At 48.8% G+C, this 26,795-nt stretch overlaps 1 protein-coding gene across 9 annotated transcripts in view; it reads right to left on the bottom strand.

Annotated features, from left to right (window-relative positions):
• Nucleotides 1–26,795, bottom strand: part of GTF2IRD1 (GTF2I repeat domain containing 1) — a 193,888-nt gene that overhangs the window by 65,179 nt on the left and 101,914 nt on the right. For all 9 annotated transcript variants that reach the window (XM_029612152.1, XM_029612145.1, XM_029612144.1 and 6 more), the window contains 3 exons: nt 18,689–18,778; nt 16,719–16,802; nt 6,477–6,660 (listed from right to left, as the gene is read on the bottom strand). In XM_029612152.1, the coding sequence (XP_029468012.1) occupies nt 6,477–6,660; nt 16,719–16,802; nt 18,689–18,778 (358 nt within the window). The remainder of the gene's footprint in view (nt 1–6,476; nt 6,661–16,718; nt 16,803–18,688; nt 18,779–26,795) is intronic.

Below are 26,795 nucleotides of genomic sequence, written 5' to 3'. Positions count from 1 at the left end.
CCCACTGGGGGGGCCACTCAACCCACTTGGAAGCCCACTTCCCCTTCCCCAACGAGATCGGGAACGTCAGTACGGCACACCAAACTAGGAGAACGGAGGAAGTCTTACCAAAACTCCTGCAAATGTCTCTGTATCGGGAGGTAAATCTTTTCTCTCTTTTTGTTTTTTTTACTTACTCGGGCTCAGCGTTTACCGGCTGAATACAGAAACAGTCCCCGGCAGCGGCGGGAGGGGGGGGGAGGGCTTTCGCCGTCACTGCTGTGCTCAGCTTCCTGCAGCCACTGCCTTTCAGCTGCTTAAGCAGCAAAGTCCACGTCAGGAACTGGCTACAGGACCAAGGCACACCTCTGAGGGAACTCGGAAATTGCATCAGGAATTCTCAACTAGGGGAGGGACCTTTAGGTATTATCGCAGGAGACCAGGGCTCAATTTTTTCTCCAATTTAAATGTAGAATTTCTCCTTCCAAAACGTACAGCAATCCCCATAGGGAGAGGTATGTCCTCCATCTGCAGGGGACAGAGAAATACTGAAAGGCTGAGGTCACTGCAGGGGTGTATCTAGAGTGACGTCAGCTTTGAAATCTGACTCCGTCTCCATCTGCTAGTAGGGGAGCATATAACCCATTGGTCCTGAGTCCATTTGGCTACACGCTAGGAAAAGGAAAATTGGTTCTTACCTGCTAATTTTCGTTCCTGTAGTACCATGGATCAGCCCCGAATCCTGGGTTTTACCTCCCCTCCAGCAGGCGGAGACAGACCAATTTCTGTGGACTCTGTCGTATACCCCTGAGGTGCCACCTAGAGTCTGTCAATATTCCACTGTACCCAAGCAGAACAATAACAAAGATTCACAACTTTCACTGAACAACCTCCCCCCGAAGAGCAGAGGAAATGAAGAACTCGTAACTGAAACTCCAAAACAATGCCCTATAATTCTGACCCTGAACAGGGGGGCATATGAAACTTACAACCAGAAATAATGAACTACCAGCCGAGCGGACTCTCCCTGGGTGGGACTCTGGGCTGATCCGTGGTACTACAGGAATGAAAATTAGCAGGTAAGAACCAATGTTCCTTTCCCTGTATTTACCCGGATCAGCCCAGACTCCTGGGAAGTACCCAAGCTTCCCTAACCAGGGTGGGACTGCGAGAGTCCCGCTCGGAGAACACTGGCTCCGAACTCCCCAGGCTCAGGTGCCCGGACATCAAGTCTATAGTGTCTTGCGAAAGTATGAGTGGACTTCTAGGTAGCCGCCCTAAAAATCTCTTGCGGCGCCACCTGTTGACATTCTGCCCACGAAGTTGATTGCGAGCGCGTAGAATGAGCCTTAAGCCCGACCGCAATCGACCGAACCTGTACAAAGTATGCCGACACGATAGCCTCCTTCAGCCATCGGGCGATAATTGCCTTGGAAGCTTTCTGACCCCTTCTGGGTCCACTCCATAAGACGAAAAGATGATCCATCAGACGAAAACTATTCGTGACCTCCAGGTAACGCAACAGTACCCGCTTCACATCCAGCTTTCGCAAATCTTTGGCCTCTGACGAAGAGGAATCTAAACCTGCAAAGGAAGGAAGCTCTACAGACTGGTTTAAATGAAAAGCAGAAACCACCTTCGGGAGAAAGGATGGAACCGTGCGCAATGAAACATCCGCGTCCGAAATCCTTAAGAAAGGCTCTCTCCAAGATAACGCCTGGAGCTCTGAAATGCGCCTCGCCGAAACAATAGCGACCAAAAACACCATTTTCAAAGTGAGTTCCTTCAGGGTCGCCCGCTTCAAAGGCTCAAAGGGGGCCGAGCAAAGGGCGCGGAGGACCAAATTAAGTTTCCAGGAAGGACAGGGATTCCGAACTGGAGGGCGCAAGTGCTTAACCCCTTTCAGGAACCTAGCCACAACGGGATGCGAAGCAAGCGCCACCCCATGCACCTTACCTCGAAAACAATCTAACGCCGCTACTTGGACTCTTAAGGAATTAAAGGCCAGACCCTTGGACAAGCCCGCCTGAAGGAAATCCAGAACTTCCGGGACTGAGACCTTGTCAGGACGAATGCTACATTCCACACACCAGGACTCAAACATCCCCCAGACCCTAACATAGGCTCTGAAAGGAGAGGTTTTATGGGAGTGTAAGAACGTGGTGATAATCGCAGGCGAATAACCCCTCGAACTTAACCTCTACCTTTCAAAAGCCATGCCGCTAGACAGAAGTGATCGACCTCGCCGAAATAGACGGGCCCCTGGCGCAGTAGAGTCGGGGACAGAGAAAACCGCAGCGGACCGTCGACGGCTAGAGTCAGAAGATCCGCAAACCACGGATGCCGTGGCCATTCCGGAGCCACGAGAATCACTGTATCCGGGTGAACTTCTATTCGGCGCAACACTTTTCCGACCAACGGCCACGGAGGAAAGACTTACAACAGAACGTCCCTTGGCCAGGGCAGAACCAGAGCATCTACTCCCTCCGCTCCCGTCGCCGACTGAAGAACGAGGAACCTTGGCATTGCGGTACGTTGCCATGAGGTCCATCGATGGCCTGGTCCAACGCTGGCACAGAAGACGAAAGGCCTCGTCTGAGAGTTCCCACTCCCCTGGATCCATCTGGTTTCGATTGAGAAAGTCTGCCTGCACGTTGTCAACCCCAGCGATGTGGGAGGCCACAATCTTGTAAAGTTGCCGTTCCGCCTAGGCGATCAGCAGCTGTGCCTCCGTCACCACAGGACGGCTCCTGGTTCCTCCTTGACAATTGATGTAAGCTACTGCTGTGGCATTGTCGGACAGTATCCTCACCGACCGCCCTTCTACTAAAGGAAGAAGGACCTGCATCGCCAGCCGAACAGCCCTGGTCTCCAAGCGATTGATGGACAAGGAGGACTCAGTCTTCATCCATTGGCCCTGCACCACCGCTCCCCGACACACCGCCCCCCATCCGGAGAGGCTGGCGTCAGTTGTAACCACGATCCACGTGGAAATCTCCAAGTCCTCTCCCCGATGCAAGTTGTCGGGACACAGCCACCAATGTAGACTGGCACGCGCCACGTCTGTCAGCGGTAATTGAAGCTGGAACTGCTGGGAAAGTGGACTCCAGCGGGAGAGCAACGCAGACTGCAGAGGACGCATATGAGCAAAGGCCCACGGAACGAGCTCGAGAGTGGAAGCCATCGACTCCAGGACCTGCAAATAATCCCAGGCCGTGGGCGGAAGCATGGAACTGAATAAATCCATCTGGGAAATCAACTTGGAAAGTCTCTCTTCTGTAAGAAACATCTTGCCTGAGGCCGTATCGAATCTGGCTCCCAGAAACTCCAAGGTCTGAGAAGGAATCAGATGGCTCTTGTCGGGGTTTACCACCCAACCTAAGGAAGTCAACCTCCGGAGGACCCGCTGGTCCGTGGTCCTGCACAATTCCTCCGACTTTGCACAAATCAGCCAATCGTCCAGGTAGGGATGAACCAATACTCCCTCACGCCGCAGGGCTGCTGCTACCACCACCATCACCTTGGTAAAGACCCTTGGCGCTGTCACAAGGCCGAACAGGAGTGCACAAAACTGGAAATGTTGGCCGAGAATCGCGAACCGTAGGTACTTCTGATGATCCGGATGGATGGGAATGTGCAGATAAGCCTCCGTCAGGTCCAACGACGCCAGAAACTCTCCCTTATGGATGGATGCTATCATGGAGCACAGTTTCAATCCGAAAACGAGGCACCTTCAGCTTCCAATTGACCTGTTTCAGATCGAGGATGGGGCGAAATGTTCCTTCCTTTTTCGGCACAATGAAACAGATCGAGTAACGCCCGCGCCTGAGTTCTCCGGCTGGAACCGGAACTATCGCGCCGAGGTCTTGAAAGCGGAGTAGGGTCTCGTGTACTGCTTGTATCTTTTGACGGCACGCGCATGGGGAAACCATGAAGCGGTCGTGGATTGGCCGTGCAAAATCTAAAGCGTAGCCGTGTTCAATAATGCTTAGGACCCATTGATCCGACATTACCGTGGTCCACTCCTCCAGGAATAAGGACAGCCTGCCCCCAATCTTTGGAACCGAGGAGTGAACCAGCCGCCCTTCATTGTGAGGGCTTGAGGCCCCATGAGACTGAGGGGCTCCTTCTCTGGAAGGCCGCCGGCCTCGAAAGGACTGGGGCCATGTATTTTGACGGCTTTGTCCCTGATGAAACGAGGAGCCTGTGGATCGGGAGGAGCGAAAATGTCGATTCCCCCGAAATCTTGCTCTTTGAGGAAAAGAGCCTCTCGCCCTGGGCCTGTCCTCCGGCAGCTTGTGGACTTTGTTCTCCCCGAGTGACTTGATCATATCGTCTAATTGCTGTCCGAACAACAATCTGCCCTTGAAGGGCAGAGAACTCAAATGCGACTTGGAGGAGACATCTGCCGACCAATTCCGCAACCATAGGAGGCGACGCGCCGAAACTGCTGAAACCATCACCTTTCCTGAGGTCCTCAAAAGATCATACAGTGCATCCGCACTGTAGGCCACTGCAGACTCCAGTCTCCCAACCTGTTGTGCCTTGGCCTCTGTAAGTTCCATGGATGCTTGGAAATCCTGGATCCAGCAGAGACTGGCCCGCTGTGCGAAGCTGCTGCAGATGGCAGCCCAAACTCCCAGAGCTGACACCTCAAAGATTTTCTTGAGATGTACCTCCAACTTGCGGTCCTGCAGATCCTTCAAGGTTGCGGCTCCTGTCACTGGAATAGTCGACTTCTTCGTCACCGCTGAAACCGCCGCATCTACCTTAGGCACCCTGAGAAGATCCAGCGTGTCCTCTGGGAGCGGGTATAACTTATCCATGGCCCTGCTCACCTTTAACCCCAGATCAGGACTGTCCCACTCCTTAAATAAAAGGTCAGACACTGAAAAGTGGAACGGGAACGAATGCGCTGGACCTCGGAGTCCCAGCACTACCGGATCCATAGTAGCCCCCAACCTGGAATTCTCCTGAGGGGCATCAATTCTCAGTTCGCCTAAGATGACCAGAATAAGGGGACCCAGTTCATCCTTTCGGAATAAGCGAACCACCTTGGGGTCAACCCCATCCACCGGAAGGGATCCCATGTGCTTGGACGGAGGAGCCTGGGCATCTGGTTCTACATCCTGACCTTGATCAGGAACCGGGCGCGGAGAGTCCTCCTGATCTGAAGAATCCGAGGATGTGCTGTCCCTCGGACAGACCATGGAACGAAGCGGACGTTTCTCCTTGGGCGCTCCACCAGCCCTCGGCGGCTGAACCCTCTTTCGGGCCTCAGAGGAACCTCCCCCTGGCCCTGCCGACACGTGTGCTCTGCGAGCTACCTTGTGCCCCTGCACCTTACCAGCCCTGCAGGCCTTAAACGCCTTGTGCATTAAAAGCACAAAATCTGAGGTGAACGACGAAGAAGACCCTTCAGAATCCTCCCCTTCATCATCCTCCTTCGCAGCGCTAGCCAAACCGGCCCCTCCAGGTGCACTAGGCTGCGGCGACAACGGGGAAGGCACAAGCCCATCTCCCATAGCAGCTTTTTCTTTCTCCCGCATGGTCCTCAAAATGGCTTCCGTTCCCGCACTGAGCAGGAACGGATCCGGGGCCTGACGAAGCAAAATCGGGATGCTGACCCCCCCAACACGGTCGTGAATCACTCCCCCCCACCGATTTCGCCAGAGCCGCGATCCCCGAAGAGCCGTCTCCCTCTGAGAGGCACTCCGTGCAAATGCCTGCACGGGAGAGCCGCGCGTGCACTGCCGCACAGGCCACACCACGCGGCATAAGCAGCGGCTTAAATTTAGCCCAGCCGGAGAGAGGAGCAGCAAAAAATCAAAGGCCTACACAACGGAGCTGTCCGCAGTCTGAATCAAACACCCGCGGAGAGCAAGCTAGGCCGGCAGAGCAGGAGAATTTAAAGACGCAGGGACCAATTTTTTTTTTTTTAAACTGTACAGGGAGCTAACTGAAAGTGAGAGCCCGAGACCCCGGGATCACCTTCAGTGGGCAGCTACAGGGTCCTCAACCCTCTGCTCCTGAGCCTCAAATACCAGGGGGGATGGTCCCACCAGGACCTGACAAACCCCTGGGAGGCTAAAAGGGGAACTAGCCTAAGATCAAAAACCTGATCCCCATAACTAGCCAGCCGTATGAAAATACAGACTAAACCAAAAAACCACTAAAATCCTTAACCAAATACCAGTCTCCAGGGAAGCACCTCTTCCACCTGCTGGAGACAGAAGAATACTGACAGACTCTAGGTGGCACCTCAGGGGTATACGACAGAGTCCACAGAAATTGGTCTGTCTCCGCCTGCTGGAGGGGAGGTAAAACCCAGGAGTCTGGGCTGATCCGGGTATGTACAGGGAACCCAGGTTTGTTGCTTTTGTCAAGTTCTTTGAGGACTATCCCTACCATGAAGCTTGATGGACAACAAGCGGAGGGGACAGGACACCACAGCGATTTATATAATAAAAGCTGCAACGCAGTCTCCAGCTACGGACCTTTTGATCACAAAGTGAATGTTGTGCCGTTCTTCCAGGATCCGTTTGAGCTTGGGGACACCATAGGTGCAAGGTCGCTTGAAAGGAATTTTATCTGGGATGCCAATTATTTCCACCGCTTCAGGGTCGCAGGCAATCTTCCGGTAGGGTACGGGAACCATGTGGTCGAGACCTAAAGCTTCAGCTTAAAAGGGGAGAATGGACGTCAGGTGGTTTTTAAAGCACAGGGGAAATGGGGAGGAGGGGATGTTGGTGAAAAGGGATGGGAGAATAAATCAGATAGAAAAAGAACAAACGTTCACCCTGAGCTAGGACAGCAACAGATTTCTGAACAATCATTGTGTAGAGCTCGAACAGCCGTGCTGGTTTTAGAGAAACTGTGATCATGATAGGCTGTGCTACATTGAAGGGGGATTATTTTGTGACTGCCCGTATTCGGGTACTTTCCCTTTGTACATTATCCCACCAAATCTACCCATACACGTTTCTGCCTGCTAAGTGTGCGTGCATAGATTTTTGCAGAAAAAAAGGAGATTCTTTGTAAAGCAAACACCTTCCTAGCCCCGTAATCAGGAACACTCTCTTCTTGCTGCGGTCCCTATGTAGCAGGCAAGCCCTACAGGAGCGCTTTCATGCTTTCACCCACGTATATGGTGGGCAATTTTCTTAAAAAAAAAAACCAAAAACATTTTTGCAGATAAAGCACCGTTTTACCCATTGGAAATGGCTTTGGGACTTCTGCAGGCGAAAGGTGAAATTACTTCTTACCTGATAATTTCCTTTCCTCAAAGCAGGGTAAACCAGTGGGTTGTGCACTACAACCAGCAGATGGAGACGGAGAACAACGACTTGCTGATGTCACCATCATATAGCTCAGCTCAGACAGCCAGCCAGCCAGTATTTTCTTCAAATGCAAACCGTGGACACTAACCAATAAGCATTAACAAGAAATATTGCATCCTACAAACACTCAGCCGGATTTTAAAAGGGTTTTGCATAGGCTCGGCGGTGCGCGCAAGCCCCTGGATGCGCGTAAGTCCCGGGGCTTCGCAAGGGAGGCATGGTGGGGGCGTGGCGGGTGGGCGGAGCGATTTGCGGGGCATGGTGGGGGCATGGTGCCGGCTCTGGGGCGTGGTCGAGGACTCCAGACCAGCCCCAGGGTCGGGTGATGGCGCGCCAGCAGCCTGCTGGTGTGCGCAGAGTTACGCCGGCCAGAGGCCGGCGTAACTTTGCCAACAAAGGTAGGGGGAAGGGTTAGATAGGGCCGGTGGGGTGGGTTAGGTAGGGGAAGGGAGGGGAAGGTGCAGGGGGGTAGAAGGAAAGTTCCCTCCGAGGCCGATTTCGGAGCGGCCTCGGGTGGAACGGGCAGCGCACGCAGGGCTTGGCGCGCGCAAGTTGCACAAATGTGCACCCCCTTGCACGCGCCGACCCTGGATTTTATAAGATACGCGCGTACTTTTGTTCGCTCCTGGTGCGTGAACAAAAGTACGCGCGCGTAGATTTAGAAAATCTACCCCACTGTTGGAAATTAATCTTGTGTTTATTGTAAATTTTTTTTTTTAAATAAATAATGGAAACACTGGACTCAACTCCACTAACGATAGCCATCTATAACAATAACAAAACATTAGTATCCTAGAAATGGGACTCACCTACCCGGTTATGTGCTAGTCCATGTCCATGGGAGATCCATGAATCACATTCTTTCCCTGACAAGGATTTTGCAAGACAGAAGAAAGTCGACTGCTCAAAGGCAGCCCAGGGCAGGATGGTGGACTACTACTTCAAGGAAAGGAAAGGCTTGCCCTACTTCAAGGAAAGGAAATTATCAGGTAAGAAGTAATTTCACCTTCCTCTTCATCCGGGCAAACCACTCCACACCAGTGGGATGTACCAAAGCTGCTCCCCAGAAGAGCAGGAGGCTGCCGAGGTCCAAGCAGCACTGCCCTGGCAAACAGTGACCAGAAACACCATCTTCAGGGTCAGCAAATGCAAAGAAATGCCCCAAAAAGGATGAAAGGTAGGACCCAACAGAAAGGAGAGGACCAGATTCAAATCCCACAAAGGTACTGGGAAACGCAAAGGGGGCCTAAGGTGTTTCACTCCCCTCAAGAACCTAGACATGTCTGGTTGTGAAGAGAGAGGCCTCCCCTGCATGGGGCTCCAATAATACAATATAGCAGTCACCTGCACCTTCAGCGTGTTCAAGGTTAACCCCATACTCAGACCTTCCTGTAAAAAATCCAAGATTAAGGGAAAGATGCTGAAGTGAGAACACAAGCGTGATCCTGGCACCCATGCTCAAAAAACCACCAGACCCAGATACAGGCCAACAAGGTGGAAAACTTACACACTCTCAGAAGAGTTTCCACCACTGCTCCTGAGTAACCTAGCTTTAACAACTGAATCCTCTCAAGGGCCAAACCATAAGACAAAACTGACCCGAACTGTCGTGAAATATTGGGCCTTGCCACAACAGCTCCCTGAGAAGAGGGAGCTACCATGGATTCCCCATCACAAGATGACGCAGATCCATGTACCACGGCCAGCGCAGCCAATCTGGAGCCACCAGAAGCACTATGCTTGGATGTTGCGCTATCTTCTACAGTAATCAGCCAATCATGGGCCACAGTGGAAATGTATAGAGTAACTTTCCCTGTGGCCAAGACTGAACTAGCACATCCACTCCAAGTTCTTGAACATCCCTTGTCCAACTGTAAAATCTCTCCAATTTTGCATTCCTGCGACTCGGCATCAGATCCAGAAAGGGACAACGCCAGCAATCCACAATGTGGTGAAAGACCTTGAGAACCAATTCCCATTCTCCTGGTTCCAACTCGTGACGACAGATAATCCACCCGCATGTTGTCGACTCCTGCAATATGCGAGGCTGACAGTGCCTGCGAAAGATGTTCTGCTCACGGAAGAAAGGCATCCATTTCTAGAGAGACTTGTTGACTTCAAGTCCCCCCTTGATGATTTATGTAGACCTTGTGCTGTCTGACGTAATTCTCACCGCTTTTCCTTCCAACTGGTCCACAAACCGCAGGAAAGCTAGCTGGATCATTCAGGCTTCTAGCCTGTTGATGGACAAAGACACCTCTTCGGGAACTCACTGTCCTTGCATCACCAACTCCTGACAGTGAGTTCCCCAACCCTGGAAACTTACATCTTTTGTGACCACCAACCAGTCAGGAGCCTCCAAATCCTTTTCTTTTTCGAGATGCTCCCTTCGTAATCACCAGTACAACTTTCTTCTCACCTCCAGTGGTAAGGTCAATATCACATTGTACTCCTAAGTCTGGGGATGCCATCAAGTCAGGAGGGTCTGCTGCAGAGGACACATATGAGCGCGTGCCCAAGGTACAACCTCTATCATTTCAGCCATTGATCCCAACATCTGCAGGTACAACTAGACAATGGACCGAGCGCCGACCACAGGATCTGGACCTAACCCCAGATCTTCCGGATATGAGACTCTGGAAGAAACACCTTGCCATGAGCTGTATCGAACAAGACGCACAGATACTCCAGAACCTGAGATGGCTACAGGCTGCTCTTGGCTAAATTCACTACCAATCCCAGGTGCTGTAACAACTGATCCACCCTGCGACACCACCCAGCTCTCCACTATCAACTTGGCTCTGATTAGCCAGTGGTCCAAGTCCGGATAATGAGAATGCTCTCCTTTCTGAGGGCCGCAGCCACGACTATCATCATCTTGGAAAAGATCCTGGGTGCCATGGCCAAGCCAAAGGGCAATGCTTGAAACTGGCAGTGCCAACCTAATACTGCTAAACGCAAATAGCGCTGATGCTGCTTGCGAATCAGAATATGCAGATAAGCCTCCAAGAAGTCCAGAGAAGTGAGAAATTCTCCCTTCTGCACCGCCATGAACACCAATCTTAATGTTTCCATCTGAGAATGCGTAACCTGAAGGGTTCAACTGACTCCTTTGAGATCTAGAATAGGTTGAAACGAGCTCTCTTTCTTGGGAACCACAAAGTAAATAGAATAGCATCCTGTGCCTTCCTGATCCTTTGGAACTGGAACAATGGCCTTCAGAGCAAGCAGATGTTGCAATGTGGACTGGACCACTAACCTCTTTTCAACGAAGTTGCAAGGGAAAACCATAAAAGTATCTGAGAGAGGATGAATATATTCCAAGGCGTACCCGTCACGCAATACTTCTAAAACCCACTGGTTGGAAGTGATGTGGGTCCATCTCCGATAAAACTGAGACAGGCACTCGTCTATCTCCAGAACTGGAGGATGAACCCCAAAACTTCATTGGGAAGATCGAAGAGTTCTGGATCCAGAGGTGCCATCCTTACCTATCTTCTTTGCCTAAAAGGACTGAGACTTTCCGAATATACAGGACCTAAGACTACCCGAACCTCTGGTAGAGTAAAAATGATGAAAGCTCCGAAATCATCCATTCACCTGAGAAAACCTGGGAGTTGACTTCCTATCCTCTGGTAACTTCCCCTATCAATCTGCCACCTTCTCTAACTCCTCCCCAAACAACAAGCGCCCCTTAAAAAGCAACTTGGTAAGGTTCAACTTCGAAATAGTATCAGCAGACCAGTTCCGCAGCCAAAGGAGTCTTCGGGCTGCAACCACTGAAGCCACCCATGAGCCGCTGTACATGCCAAATCATAGCCTGCATCCGCCAGGATGGCAGCTCCTGGCTCCTTGGGCCAACTGTAACCCAGCCCTTGCCACCATACAACAGCAAGTGGAGATTTGGAGATTCATGGCCACCGCTTCAAACTGCCTCAGTCTTCTGATCCTGAGCATCCTTTAAAGCCACACCTCCTATCAGAATGGTGGTCCGTGTCATCACCACAGATCAGGGCATCCACTTTGGGAAACTGGAGCTGCTCCCTAGCTTTAGGATGCATCGGATACAATTCTGCTAAAGAGAGACCTCCTTTAAAATTAGCCTCAGGGGCACTCCATTCCAAATCTATCAGCTCCTGGACAGCATCGTACAGAGGAAAAACCAGGATGCCTTGCGAAAGCTTACCATCACAGGGTTCTTCTTAGGATACTTAGCTGCTGCTGGCAAGGACTCCTCACAACCAAGGGCCTTCAAGGTCTGCAAAATTAAACCAGACATCTCACCATGTGAAAAAGCTGAAGCATCGTCCTATAATGCTCAGAATCTGGGGGAATCTCTCCCTTTTCCAAGAATGGCTCATCGGAATCCCCCACCAAGGATCCCGACTCTCCACCTAAGTCTCCAGAAGGATCTCCGTCTTCACCTTCTCCTCCTTCAGTCTGTCTCCTTCTATTCTTCCCCCTTCTGAGAGGGGACAAAGACTCCTTGGATCACTTCCTAAGACCCGAGGAGGGAGCCTCAGAAATGGGCTATCCCTAGCTTCCTCCCGGGGTCCTTCCTGTCCCTGACAGAAAACCTGAAGGCCCTTAAAAAATTCCACCATGAAATGGTGGAAAGATCCATCCCAGAGATAGGCAAAACCCTCTCTGAGCCCACTCCTAAGGGAATTGGTAGGAGAGGCAACGGAGAAGACTCCTCACCCTCCCTGATAGGAGCAGCCACCATACCTTCCTCCTGTGAAGTGAGAGCTCCTGAAGTCCCTGCAGGGACAAATTCCCCTCAGGAGACATCTCCCTGAGCCTCCACACTCTTCTGGCGAACACTGAAGGACTTTCTGGGACTAAGGACTCTCATATGGCAGGCAGAGCAAATACGGAGCTTCTTCCCTTGCTGTTCCCACTGTTCCCCTGACGTCATCTCTCTCTCTCTCTCTCCCCCGATACAGCTGAGCAAATGTCTTCAACCACATTTTCAGAAGCTCATGCAAACACCCAAAATGGCGCCTGCCGCAAGTTCCCTGCACTGCCTCGCTGATCTCCCAGCCCGCTCCAAAAATAGCCCTGCAGCACTTTCTAACCATGTGGCTCGACATAGCTGCGATCACAACTGCATCTCTCGCTCCTGGTCGACCATGTAAGTACTGCATTGGCACCCTATCTCAGCGCTGCCCAATGTGTATACTTTTTTTTTTTTACATTCTTCCACCCAGCTGCACTGAATAAACTAAACTGGCCCACATCAGCAAGAAAACACAGAGCAGAGAGCAGGGTAAAGACTGAAGGACCACATAGAGAAGAGGTCTAAGTAGCAGGGCTGAGCCAAGGTCTCCTTACCCTACCAGAGCTTTTACCCTGTCAGGAGGAGGGCTAGAACAACTCCTGTATTGAATTTTTTTCAGCCACTCAACTGAGGGAGAGAGAGGAAAATTGGTTCTTACCTGCTAATTTTCGTTCCTGTAGTACCACGGATCAGTCCAGAAAGTGGGTTGAGCCTCCTTTCCAGCAGGTGGAGACAGAGAAAAACTCAAAACGTATCCTATATCAGGACAGTGCTCCCCCTGTGTCCCTTCAGTATAATCGTTATCAAAGCAGGATAAAATTGTAAACTATAATCTTAACCAGAGAAAGATCAAGCAAGTAAAACCTGTAACCTCCAAATTGGAACTGGAAATGTGAAACAATGCAAAAAAGTGCTCTTACATATAATGGTCAGATACTTCCGGTGCCTTATAGCTCAGATATGCGTTGCTCTGATAAGCTTAGGAGATACTCCCAAAATCTGTAAATGAAAGAAACTTTGAGCGGTTGTTTCCAAGAAACGTCAGAATGCAAGAAGGGCGGGCGTCTGGACTGATCCATGGTACTACAGGAATGAAAATTAGCAGGTAAGAATCAATTTTCCTTTCCCTGTACATACCCGGATCAGTCCAGACTGTGGGATGTACCAAAGCTTCCCTAAGTAGGGTGGGACCAAGATAGTCCCGCTCGAAACACCTGTCTGCCGAAGGAACCAAAAACTGGTGCCTGTACATCGAGGCGATAATGACAAAAAAAGGTATGAAGAGATTTCCAAGTAGCTGCTCTGCATATTTCTTGTGGGGAGACTAACTGGCTCTCCGCCCAAGAGGTAGCCTGTGAATACAACGAATGGGCCTTTAAGCCCTCCGGAACCGGCAGGCCCCGACAGATATACACCAACGCAATCGCCTCCTTTAGCCAGCGAGCGATGGTAGCCTTAGAAGCCTTGTTCCCCTTATTGGTTCCGCTCCATAAGACAAAGAGATGATCAGAGACCCGAAACTCATTTGTGACTTCTAAGTATTGCAGTAGCACTCTTTTTACATCAAGGCGCCTTAGGTCTCTGCCAGGTGTGCTTGCAATATCGTCTGGAGAAAAGGCAGGTAGCTCCACTGACTGATTTAAGTGAAAAGAGGTCACGACCTTTGGTTAAAAGGATGGTACTGTCTTGAGGGAAACACCTGAATCAGAAAAGCGAAGAAATGGTTCCCTACAAGACAAGGCTTGGAGCTCGGACACTCTCCTGGCCGAGCAGATAGAGACCAGAAATAATGTCTTAAGAGTCAGGTCTTTGAGAGTGGCCCCGCCTGAGGGGTTCGAAAAGGCACCCCGCAGAGAACTTGAAATATCAGATTAAGGCTCCACGACGGACAAGTAGCCCAGACAGGCGGGTTCAAATGCTTAGCCCCCTTGAAGAACCGCACGACATTCGTGTGGGCCGCCACCGAGTAACCAATCGACCGCCCAAAGAGGGAACCGAGAGCCGAAACTTGAACCCGCAGGGAATTGAAAGACAAACCTTTGGAGAGGCCATCCTGTAAGAAAGATAGGACCTGGGACACTGGAGCCTTGCGCGCCAGTACTCCTGAGTCAGCACACATTGTCTCAAACACTCTCCATACCCGAACGTAAGCGAGAGAGGTTGAAGTCTTACGCGCACACAAGGTGGAAACAACCTCCTCCTTATAACCCTTCTTCCTCAGTCTGCGCCTCTCAAAAGCCAGGCCGCTAGACAAAAGCGATCCGCCTGATCGAAAAATACGGGACCCTGCCGCAGTAGGTTTGGAGGGTGACCAAGGCGAAGAGGACCGCCTGGCCCCTTGTGAAGCTCTATTCTTCTGAGCCCTTTTCCCACCAGAGGCCAGGGTGAGAACACGGAGAGGAGGATGTCGCAAGGTCAGGGTAGCACCAAGGCATCCACCCCTTCTGAGCAGTGCTCCGGTCTGCGGTTGAAGAATCTGGGAGCCTTCGCATTTTTCAGAGTGGCCATCAGGTCTAGGTGGGGGGCTCCCCACTTGCGCACGACAAGATCCATCGCTTCTTCAGACAATTCCCACTCTCCAGGATCTAGGTGTTGACGACTTACGAAGTCGGCCTGAATATTCTCCTTCCAATCGAGCCAGATGGCGCTCCGCCCAGGAGCACAGCTTGCGGGCTTCCAGGGCTACCAGTGCCACCCTGGTGATTGTTGTAAGCTACTGTGGTGGCATTGTCGGAGAGAACTCGCACCGCTTTGCGACGGACCAAGGGCAGGAACGTCTTGAGCATCAGGTGAACCGCTCTGGCCTCCAGGCGATTGATGTGCCATTGAGATTGGACTGGAGACCATTGCCCTTGGGTAGACTGATTCTGGCATACCTCTCCCCAGCCTGAGAGGCTGGCATCTGTCGTAACTATGATCCACTGAGGTGTTTCCAGGCACATCCCCTTCAACAGGTGAGCGAGTGAGAGCCACCGCTGCATGCTGGTGATGGTAAATTCGGAGAGCGGTAGAGGTGTCTGCGAGCGGGAGAGAGAGAAAACTGCTCTCCGCGCCTTACCCCATAAGCTGCCGGTCCTTGTACAAGGTACTGATTAATAAAAAGTAAAAACCTTTCCTCTTTTATTTTTTCAGACAGCTTAAAGTGACAGAGGAATTTTACTTCGCTGACAACAACAGACCCAAGGCATGAAACTTCTCAGGGGTCTCAATGGGGGAGGGACTGAACCACCAGTATCACCCCAGAGCCAGGCAAGAGGCTACCGGGAAAAGGGTCCTAGACTGAATAAATCAAGGGGACAGGACCCCCCCTAGGCCCAAGCAAGAGCGAGAAGTCAGAACAAAACTGCCCCTGATGACTAAACTTTTTTTTTTTTTTACTTCTTAAACACTGGGAATTAAACCAATACTTGCTTGATCCTTTATAACTAGAGAAGAAGGAAGAAGAACTTCCGCAAACCAAAAACTGCTACAAAGAAAGGGAACCACAGGTTCTGCTATCTGCATCTGCTGGAGACAGAGAAATAGTGAAGGGACACAGGGGGAGCACTGTCCTGATATAGGATACCTTTTGAGTTTTTCTCTGTCTCCATCTGCTGGAAAGGAGGCTCAACCCACTGGCTGGACTGATCTGGGTACGTACAGGGAAATAATGCTATCACCACAGGAGGTCAAAATGGCCTATTCAATCTTGGCAGGTCGCAATCCACAAGCAAGGATACATGTCCACCATCTGCTGGAGACGGAGAAACACTGACTGGCTGATGTCTGAGCTGAACTATACGAGGGTGACATCTGCGAGTCATTGCTCTCTGTCTCCAACTGCTGATTGGAGTGCACAACCCACTGGTGTGGACTGGCTTGCCTGGATGAAGAGAAATATTGTGTTACCTGCAGAAATGGAACCTGGAGAAAAATGCACAACTGTTCCGTGCATACAACTATGCATGCACAGTGTGCACACACATTCATTTCCGGGCAGAAGGGGAGAGGCTTTCCGGGGACTGGGGTCAGGTGGGGGTTTGTTTTGACTTTAAAAAGCATGTGTGCAGCAAAGAGTCGGTGTAACTGTGTGCGCAGAATCATTTTCAAAGCAGACTTAGCCACATGAATTCATTTTCAAAACTGGTGCCACAGGTGGGAAGTGATGCAAAATAAAACAAGTTTCATTACTTCCCTCTTATCTTATAAAGAAAGCACATCTCTAGTTTAGATTCTGCAAAGAATCAACTTGCTTGGTCCTTTTCCTCAATCTTTATTTATTTAGAAGTCCATATTCAGACATTGCCCAGATAGCAAAGTTGGCCAGATAAACTTATCCAACTTACTTTGGGGTTTATTCAGTAGTGAGTACAACAAACAAGAAGACCTCAATTTCATGAACACAGCTACAATGTAAATTGATGTGATATTCTATATTGAACAGCTACATTGGTTTTTATATACCGGTGTTCAATATAGAATATCACATGTGATATTCTATATTGTATCTGTGATATTCTATATTGAACCCCGGTATATAAAAACCAATAAATAAATAAATAGTGCAGCTGGCTAAGTTTAGGACAGCTCTTTCACCCGACCAGACTTAGCTGGCTAAGGAACAAAAACCTTCTACTCACCATATCTACTGTTAAACAGAATTTGCACGCATTCCCTAAGGGTGTTGATATCTTCTGTCTCCTTTAGGAAACTGTCCCATTTCTCTATCAAAAAAGAAAGCAGAAAGGAGGCATCAGAAGGAGAAATCAGAAAGAAGGCATTTCTGGAGAGCAGGCCTGCTTCCCCTCATGCCACTAAGGGTTGTCCATTGAGGGACAAGACTAGACCATCTTGTATCATTAAAAAGTTGGGTTTGCCTCTCTCCATGCCTTCGTTAATAGACTTGTTTGAAGTAGGCCCTGGCAAATGCAGAAGAGGACGGTATTAGATGGGCACATGATGTGAAAGGCCACAACTGACAATAGATGCCCAAACTAACTGATTCAACAAGACGAGAGGACCTCATGAGCCCCAGTTCATTACAATGGATCTTATTTTAGTTGTTACTTCTAAACTGACAAATTAATCTTGATTAAAAATGCATTAATCTTAATAGAAAGCCAGTTGGTGTAGGGCTCAGCTTACTATAACACAATCATTACTACCAGTCTCCTTTTTTCTTCAAAAGCTGTGGCCTGGCTTTTTTTAAAACTTCCAAAATATTTCTGAAACTAAATTCCCAAATAATCTTGGGCTTCCAAAACATAAAATGTAACAACGGGCCCTGTTTCCTGAATAATGCACCAGTGTAATGCATGCTATTTCAAGCTGGATTTCCTAACCCATGGTAAATGATCACCACAGTTTAGCAAACCTCACATTCCTTAAACCAATAATGCATGGATATCACCAGTAGTGGTAATGTCGTGCTTCACCAGATGCAGGCATGCATGTGTGATGCCCCTCACCCCTCCCTCTCTAGAGAGGGCAGGTAGTCTTGTTCCAGTCCATCACCCCGAGGAATAAAACACTCTTCCAAACCTCCACAGAGTCAACTCCCTGCCCATATTTAAGTCTTTTCATTATTTAGCTGCTCGGCATGCATTTCCATGCAGTACAAGCCATTAACTTTTGTTGTGCATTCCACCAAATTCACCAGATTTTCAATGACGTTCATGCAAACATTACCAATAATACACATTAACATGTTATTGTACTTTAAATGCTGAATTCCACATTTAACTGTGTTAACACTGCTTAGTAAACAGGGTCCTCTATGAGGTCAGAAGCAATGTAAGGGAGCATATATGCCATTCCTGAATTTTGGGCAGCTGGCCACTAAAGAGCACGACAGAAGGCATTGGAAGCCGGATAGGAGATGATATTACTCCTGGGCAAAGCTTGCCGGGTGTGGTAGTCTCAAGGAAATCTAGACTTGTGGGGGCCAGGTACAAATAAAAAGGCAAGGGAAAAAAGAATGGAGGAAAACAGAGAGCTGGCAGAGAAGCAATCAGAGAGAAACAGGGGCTGGGAAGCCATCGGGAAGACAGAAGGAAGACTCCGGACCAGATAGCCTGCGAGCCAAAAGGCTGGTAGGAAATTTACATTTAGGAAACCTGAGCCGCCTGCTGCTAGGAGATTTTGGCGGTTTGTCAGTGCTTAGAGGTAAAGGTTGCTTTCTGACTGCATGGATTTATGCTGGTTTGTATTTAACCCCTTATATGCGTGCCTTGATGACTTGGGCCATGGAGCTGACTTGTGAGCTGTAAATAATAGAATTTTGCGTGGAAACAGAGCGAGCCACCATGCCTGTATTTCACACCCCACCCAGAAGAGCTTACTGGGGAGTCCACTATTTCACAGGAGTATGTCCTAATACTGCCCACTAAAGCGGACCAGTATGGTCTCTAGAAGCATTCCACATTGTATCTGAAAGAGGGAGCTTATAGGTTTGTTCGGACAGCTGCATTGTGACAGCAGATCAGCTTCTCCTGCTACCTCTGCTAATTCAGTGGCAGAGTGCTCTGCTGTGTAGCTGGAAGTATCGTAGGCTCAAATCCAGAGGTCCCCAGCTGAAGAACAGACTGTGGGGCCTTCACACGTACCCTACCTGTTTTCTCATGCACTATCGAGAAGAGAACCCGCTTGGAGGCATGAACATTCTGTATGAGGGGGCTGCCAGGCGTCGTCAATTTCTGACCTGGGAGAAGCAAAAAAAAAAAACCCCATGAGAAAAATAGGAAGAAACCAGATTTAAAAAATGCATCAAACAGTAGTTAAGAAAGCAAGGCCATCAGGGGTCTGGTCACCAAGCCTTTCCATCTTCTGGGCAGTATGCATGCAGTTACAGAGCAAAGATGAGGGAAGGGGGGTTTGTAATTGAGCGGTCCTTCCTCGTAAGCTCTTTGGTGTAGGATCTCCCTTCCCCAGACACGAGACATAGGCACGGTCTAGGCTCTCGTCTCCCTTAAAAGTCCAAATTTCACAATTCACTATTCAATTCAGTAGTTTTGGTCAGCAGGCATTCCGGTCAGACAGATACAAATATAAGTACAGGCTAATCTGGCTTCCAGCAGTGAAACCCAGCCTTACTTTCCTAATCTGCCCAGTTATCCAGCTTCCTTCTCAGCAGGCAGTATCCAGCTATCCTTGCTAAACATGACACCAAAACACTCATCCACTCTATTATCACCTCTCCCATAGTAAACTACTGCGACTTCATGGGCCTCCCATTAAACCATCTTCCTCCGCTGCAGTCTATTCAAAATTTAGCTGCACAAATTATCTTCCTTCAACTTCACTGTGACCCCTCTTCCCAATTTCTACATCGGCTCCCATCCACCTCTGCATACAGTTCAAGCTTCTCTTACTTGCCCACAAATACATTGTCTACAGATCCTCATTATCAGGCCGATACAGTACAGTGCGCTCCGACGGAGCGCACTGTTAGCCTGCCCTTGGACACGCGTTTTCCCTTACCCCTTATTCAGTAAGGGGCGGAAAACGCGCATCCAACCCGCGGCACCTAATAGCGCCCTCAACATGCAAATGCATGTTGACGGCCCTATGTTATGCCCGCGCGATACAGAAAGTAAAATATGTAGCCAAGCCGCACATTTTACTTTAAGGCGCTAGTTTCTGCCGGCACCGGGAAAGTGCACAGAAAAGCAGTAAAAACTGCTTTTCTGTGCACCCTCCGACTTAATATCATGGCGATATTAAGTCGGAGGTCCCGAAGGGTAAAAAAAGTAAAAAGAAAAATGGGCTGGCGGCTGTCGGGCCGAAAACTGGACGCTCAATTTTGCTGTCGTCCGGTTTCCGAGCCCGTGGCTGTCAGCGGGTTTGAGAACCGTCGACAGCTAAATTGAGCGTCGGCTCTCAAACCCGCTGACAGCTGCCGCTCCGGGTCAAAAGGAGGCGCTAAAGACGCGCTAGTGTCCCTAGCGCCTCCTTTTGCCCGTTTCTACTGCACCACCTAATTTAAATACAGAATCGCGCGCACAGGCCACTCGCCGGGAGAGCGGGCGTTCGTCTGCTCTCCCACGGACTTTACTGAATCGGCCCGTATGTATCTTTGCTTCTTTCTCCCTACTCCCCTCCATGTGGTCTCCACCCATCAGGTAAATTGCTCATCTGTGTCCTCTTTCTCCACCTCCAAATCCCGACTCCATGTTTTCCACTAGCGATGTGCAGGGGGACATTTTCATTTTGGTTTGTATATGTTTTGGTTTGGAGGGGGTTTTTTTCCAGGTTTTGGATTGTTTAATGTTTATTTCAGTTCATTTGTTGAACTGAAATAAACATTAAATTTAAAAAAAGGATAAAAAAAAAAACAGAGCCTCCCCTGGCCCCAGTTCTTCTGCCGCAGTGCCCGGGACCTCACTGAGTCCCTTCATTCCCCCCCCCCCCCCCCAATCCTGGCAATAAGCTGGGGCTGCCCTGGGCTGGTCTGAGCTAAACCAAGCCAAGGTCTCCCCAGACCCCTTCGTCACCTCCCTGGCCCTCACCTACTCCTTCCCTGGGGGTCTTCAGTGTAGAAAGGAGCAGGAGCAATCCCCTTGTCACTCCTGCTCCTCTGGCCTCAACTAGCCCCGAGATCAGTGCCACTGTCTGACATACAACAAAATGGCACCGTCTCAGAGCCAGTTGACGCCATTTTGTCGCATGGCTGTACAACAAAACTGCGCCTGCCTGCGGGGCACTAAAACAGCAGTGGAGGTGGGGGCCTGTTTTCAAAACAAACCGAAAATATCCAAACATTTTCAGATTTTTTTGGCTAAGTCTAGTTTCACTTCATTCCACTCGGAAGAAACCGAAAATAGATTTTTTCATTATGAAAAATGTATTTGTTCTAAATGAATGCACATCCTGACTTTCCACCTTGCTGTGCCATTTGCCTGGAATGGACTTCCTGATTCGGTGCAATGTGCTCCCTCTCTGGCCATATTCAGGTCCAAAAACTCACCTTTCTGCCTAAAAACTCATCTTTCTGAGTCTGTTGTATACTTTTAAGTCCCAAACACTTCTCTACAATAAACACACTCCTCGCAGGCTCTTGTCATTTATGTTCGTCTTGAGGGGGTGCCTTTTCAGTTTTTTCTCTGACTCCACCTGCTGGAAGGGAGGCATAACCCAGCGGTCTGGACTGATCCTGGTACGTACAGGGAACTGGGTTTTACATGTGTCTGTACCGTGCTGCATATGTCTAATAGCGCTTTCAAAATGATAAGCAGCAATAGCAGCTCCCTTTAAATAAACACAATCCTAACGGTGAAAAAACTCCTTGAAAAGCCATCGCCACAGCCAAACTCAAAACCCTGCCTGAATGATTTTTTTCCGGCACTCCTCTGCATCTCTCCAACTTTTTTTTTTTACAGTTTGGCTTTTTTTTTTAATCCGACTGCCATTATCCATAATCACCCTTAGCTGACTCCTTAGCTCAGGATGCCTGAGGACTGCAACTGCTCACCCCCCCCCCCCCCCCCAATCCTGAATACATTTCCTCTAGAGCTCCCGCTAAAGGCCACATGCCGGAACTTCAGGCCAGGCAATACTTAGTTCCTTCACAGGGCTATATGATTTAATTTTGAATGTTAGAGATCGATGGTTCTCAACCTTTTTTCTGTCGGGGCCCACCTGATAGATAGTTCCCACATGCGTGAGGCACTGAACATATGACAATCACAAGACTAACCCCACCCCCGACCCTCAGCAATGGGTATAAAGCAGAACTAGAACAATCCCCGTACAACTCACCATACAAAAAAAAGATATTCTGGTGTTATCTCAGTAACAGCAACACAAACTGCCTCTACCACCAGACGCAATAGCCCTACTTATAAAAAGCAGTTCAACACCAATGCATGTCCTACTGAGAAAACACAACAAATAAGGTGAGGTATTTAACTAGCCTACGTGCTAGTTAAATACCTCACCTCGGTCATACACACAAGATCAACCTTCACCAAGTACAAAAAGACCACAAATTACAAATATGGAGACAGAAACTGGAATGGAAACCCAAAAAAGCCACTCTGCATGAAGTACAAAACTGGAGAAATGGAAATAGAAATATAGCACCTAACATAATACCAGGATCTGCAATATTTTATTTATTTATTTAAGCGTTTTATATACAGTCGTTCCAAAAAAAGATCACAACAGTTTATATTATTAGCATTCAAATTCTAGGTTAACAATCACATACCATGAGTCAACATTCACATTCTAGGTTAACACCATAACAAATACATAATCTAGTTCATATTCATACATTTGTAGGTCAACACAGCAGTAAATACCAATTCTGATTCTGCTAATATTACACTTTACATCAAACATTATTTGATGTTCTCTCCACAGCTATTGTCTCTGGTACTGACATTGGAAATATCGGCATATTGGTATTTTACGCATTTCTAAAGAGCCAAGTTTTCAGTTCTCGCTTGAAACTCCTTCTTTATCTGACATAAAGACTCTAGGAGAGAGTTCCACAACTTGGGTCTCTTATTTGCATTAGGTGTGTGTTCCGAGTAGAAGGCACTGTTAGAAGTCCTTTGTTTTGTGATCGTAGGGCTCTTTGTGGTGTGTATTGTTGAAGTATCACTCCTAATAAACATAGGTTAAAATTGTTGATAATGCACACAAAGTAATCCATACAAAGTTACACCTGCATTATGGCACAACCCTACCTATAAAAATGGAGCAACCCTACCTATAAAAAGGCAACACAACAAATATTAAACCAGGCCCTAAACACCAATACACCTCCAATTAGGAAAACAGAAAAAGCCAAGCTGCTAGATTCCCACACACTAAATAATTATAAAACTATATGAATAAATGTTTCAAAACAGCTGATGGACAGAACAACAGCTAACAATTAAAAACTCTTAAACATTATTAAAAATTCTCCAAACAGCAATAAAATATTTCGAAACAGCAGACATAATACCCAATAATTAAAATGACAATCAAGAAAAATGAACTAAAAAAGCCACCTTTACTTACCCTCTCCAGCAGTTCTCCTACTCCTTTCCCTTGGAGGCCACACCAGAAGCAGCAGTAGCTGCTGAAGCTGCCCTCACAGTCCTCTTCCTTAGGGACCACAACCAGTCTCTTCTCTCTCTCACAGAAACACCAGTCACAACTTCAGGACCAGTTTCTGTCTTTCACACACCAATTATCTCCCCAACCAGTCTCTCTCTCTCACACTCACACACACACACACCAGTCACCTCCCTGATCAGTCTTTCTCACACATACACACGTCATCTCGGTCTAGTCTCTCTCAATCACACACAATGCTCTCTCTCTCTCTTACTTACACACAAGCTCTCAATCACACATATGTTCTCTCTATCTCACTTACAAACAGGCTCTCAATCACACACACATGACCCCTCTCTCTCTCACAGCCACAGCCAGCCAGAAACATGCTCCATCTTTCTCACGCACACATACACAAGCACCTCCCCCTTCCACATATACACCACACACACAAGCACCCCTCCCCCTCCCACATACACACCACACACACAAGCACCCTCCCCCTCCCACATACACACTACACACACATACACTCCTCCCCTCCCATATACACACCACACACACTCTCCTCCCACATACACACCACACACCCTCCCCTCCCCTATATACACCACACACACACACACAAGTACCCTCCCTGTCTCACATACATACCACACACACACACACACACACACAAGCACATTCCCTGTCTCACATACACACACACCCCCTGGCCCCCAGCTGAACAGCTCGTCTTTTCAGCCCCGCTGGCCTGGTCTCAGGCAGCAGCAGCAGCCAATGGCTCCAATGTTCGGTCCCACCAGTCAGGCCTCCAGCGGTGGCCAACAGCTCTGATCTTCAGGATTTTGGCCCCTCTGGCCTGGTCTCTGGCAGCGGCCAGCAGCTCTGATCTTCGGGTCTTCGGCCCTACCAGCTTGGTCTCTGGCAGTGGCCAGCAGCTCCAATCTTCGGGTCTTCGGCCCTGCCGACTTGGTCTCTGGTGGTGGCCAGCAGCTCCAATCTTCAGATCTTCGGACCCGCCAGCCTAGGCACCAGCAGCGGCCAGAAGCTCTGATCTTCAGGTATTCGGCTCTACCAGCCTGGTCGCTGGCAGCTCCAATCTTCAGGTCTTCAGCCCCGCTGGCTGTGGGAAGCATGCAACTCACCTGCCGGTGCATGGCAACACACTGGTGTGTCATAATACCTCGGTTGAATAAACCTACAGCGAAATAAACCATTACAAGAATATTAAAAAGGCCCTGCACCAAGATAGGTATCCTTTCCAGACAAACTCTGGATCATAGAAGTACTGTAATGAATATTCCTTGCAACATCTGTAGCCCCATAACAATGATGTTCTTTTTCTTGACAATGTAGGTCACTTGTATCTACGGAAATTTACTTTTTATTTCACTGATCCAGTCTTCCATTGGTGGGAAGCAGTCCACTTCCCAAGGTTTCCAAAGAGGTTGTTTGGTAAATAGTAATGTAACGTCAACCAAGGTGGAATGATAGTTTCTCAAGCTTGTTGTTGTATTAATCTGTCACCATACTTGCTTTCTAACATTCAAGGAGGCTGCTGCTCACGCTGCCATACCTTTCACCAGACTTTGTCAAGAAGCTGTTGGGACACATACTTTTAAGAGCACAGGTCATCATCCAGGTCCCCCTCCTTCAGATGTGACTTCAAGCCATGAAGGATGACATAGGATGATGATTCCATCTCAGCTAGGCCTGCCAATGGAGCTCCAAATATTTGAAAATAGCCCTACCTGGCTCAGTAAGCTTGTCAAATGGACACAATGAAAAGAATTAAATGGTTGCGTTGTCTTACTTTGTTTGGCCCGGCTGTTCCCTCCTGCTCTTTCTGGATGCCATCTCTAGTGAGTTAAAAAGCCACAATGACTCTGCATTCACAACTCGCTGGTATTTTCCACTATCCTTTCATTTTTTGGCTGAGTGCCTATTGCTTTTGCCATGCCGTCTCTCTGTTCATCTGTATGCATAGACCCTCCCCATGCATCGATATTCCTGATATTTTGCAGGCACCGTGTATTCCGGCATTTCCAGCACACCTGACACATTATAAAGTAAGATTTTTGCACAGAAGGGCACCCAATAGCTGTTCCAGGAGAGTGATGCCAAGACCATTCTGAAACACAGCTCAATGATCGGCAGCAGAAGCATGGTGCTCCAAGCAAGGGTTGCTGTGGGTGCCCCCTCCTCATGGTATTTACCCTCCCCAGCTGGCTGCGAAGTTCCTGTGGCCCATCCCACTTTGGGATAGGCTAATCGGGTACTGGCCAACTCAGAGAGAGTGCAGCTTGTCCTAATTACCTGCATCCTCCGGCTCTACCTGACTTATGGGCCGATACAGTACAGTGCGCTCTGACGGAGCACACTGTTAACCCGCCATTGGACGCACATTTTCCCTTACCCCTTATTCAGTAAGAGGCCGAAAACGCGCGTCCAACCCGCCGAACCTAATAGCGCCCTCAACATGCAAATGTATGTTGATGGCCCTATTAGGTATACCCACGCGATTCAGAAAACAAAATGTGCAGCCAAGCTGCACATTTTGCTTTCAGAAATTAGCGCCTACCCAAAGGTAGGTGCTAATTTCTTTGGGCACCGGGAAAGTGCACAGAAAAGCAGTAAAAGCTGCTTTTCTGTGCACCCTCCGACTTAATATCATGGCGATATTAAGTCAGAGGTCCCGAAGGGTAAAAAAAGTAAAAAAAAAAAAATTTTAAATGGGCCGGCGGCTGTCAGGTCGAAAACCGGATGCTCAATTTTGCCGGCATCCGGTTTTCGAGCCCGTGGCTCTCAGCGGGCTCAAGAACCAACGCCGGCAAAATTGAATTTCGGCTGTCAAACCCACTGACAGCCGCCACCTCCTTTTGCCTGTTTCTACTGCCGGGCCTCATTTAAATACTGAATCGCGCGCACAGGCGATTGGCCTGTGCGCGTGCCGGGAGAGCGGGCATTTGCCTGCTCTCTCGCGGACTTTACTGAATCGGCCTGTTAGTGCCCTAGGCAGCTGTCCATTTTGCCTGCCTGCATCGCTGGCTCTGTGAACCTCCCTTGTGTTATACTAGAAGCATGCACTTGTCCCACTTGTTTTAACTTCTTTTCTCCCCATTTAACTCAATCGTAACATAAATTTGTTAATGAACATATCCTTCAGAAACCTGTCCAAAGTTTCTTTAAACTTAGGTGTACTGCTAGCCTGGGCCCTGTTCTCGGACAACAAATTCCATAACTTAATTGTGCAGTGACTGAAAATAAACACTCTCTTAAATATGATTTCAGGGAGTTATCCCCTAGGCGAGTGCTATTTGAAAGTTTGAATGACCATCCGCTCTTAACATATTCCACCCCACTCATGATTTTACAAATCTCCATCCTATTCCTTCTCAATCTTCTCTTTGGGCTCAGGAATCAAATCCAGATGTCTGTCGCCGCCGCACACTACATTGTCGCCATGTCATTGGAAGAGCCTTTGTTATGTTTTATTTCAAATGGAACAGAGCAAAAAAAAAAAAAAAAAATCCTGTTATTTTCCAGAGTCTTGCAACTGTGAGAATGGCGTACGCAGGCTGATTTCACTCAAGACTCATTACGTCTTTCCTCTTAAGGTGTAGTCCCTTCAAACTTCTGCCAAGAGTTAATGTCTCACTGTCACG

Source organism: Rhinatrema bivittatum, chromosome 8 (genome assembly GCF_901001135.1).
Source record: "Rhinatrema bivittatum chromosome 8, aRhiBiv1.1, whole genome shotgun sequence".
Taxonomy (NCBI): domain Eukaryota; kingdom Metazoa; phylum Chordata; class Amphibia; order Gymnophiona; family Rhinatrematidae; genus Rhinatrema; species Rhinatrema bivittatum.
This window is presented reverse-complemented; position numbering and strand designations above follow the sequence as displayed.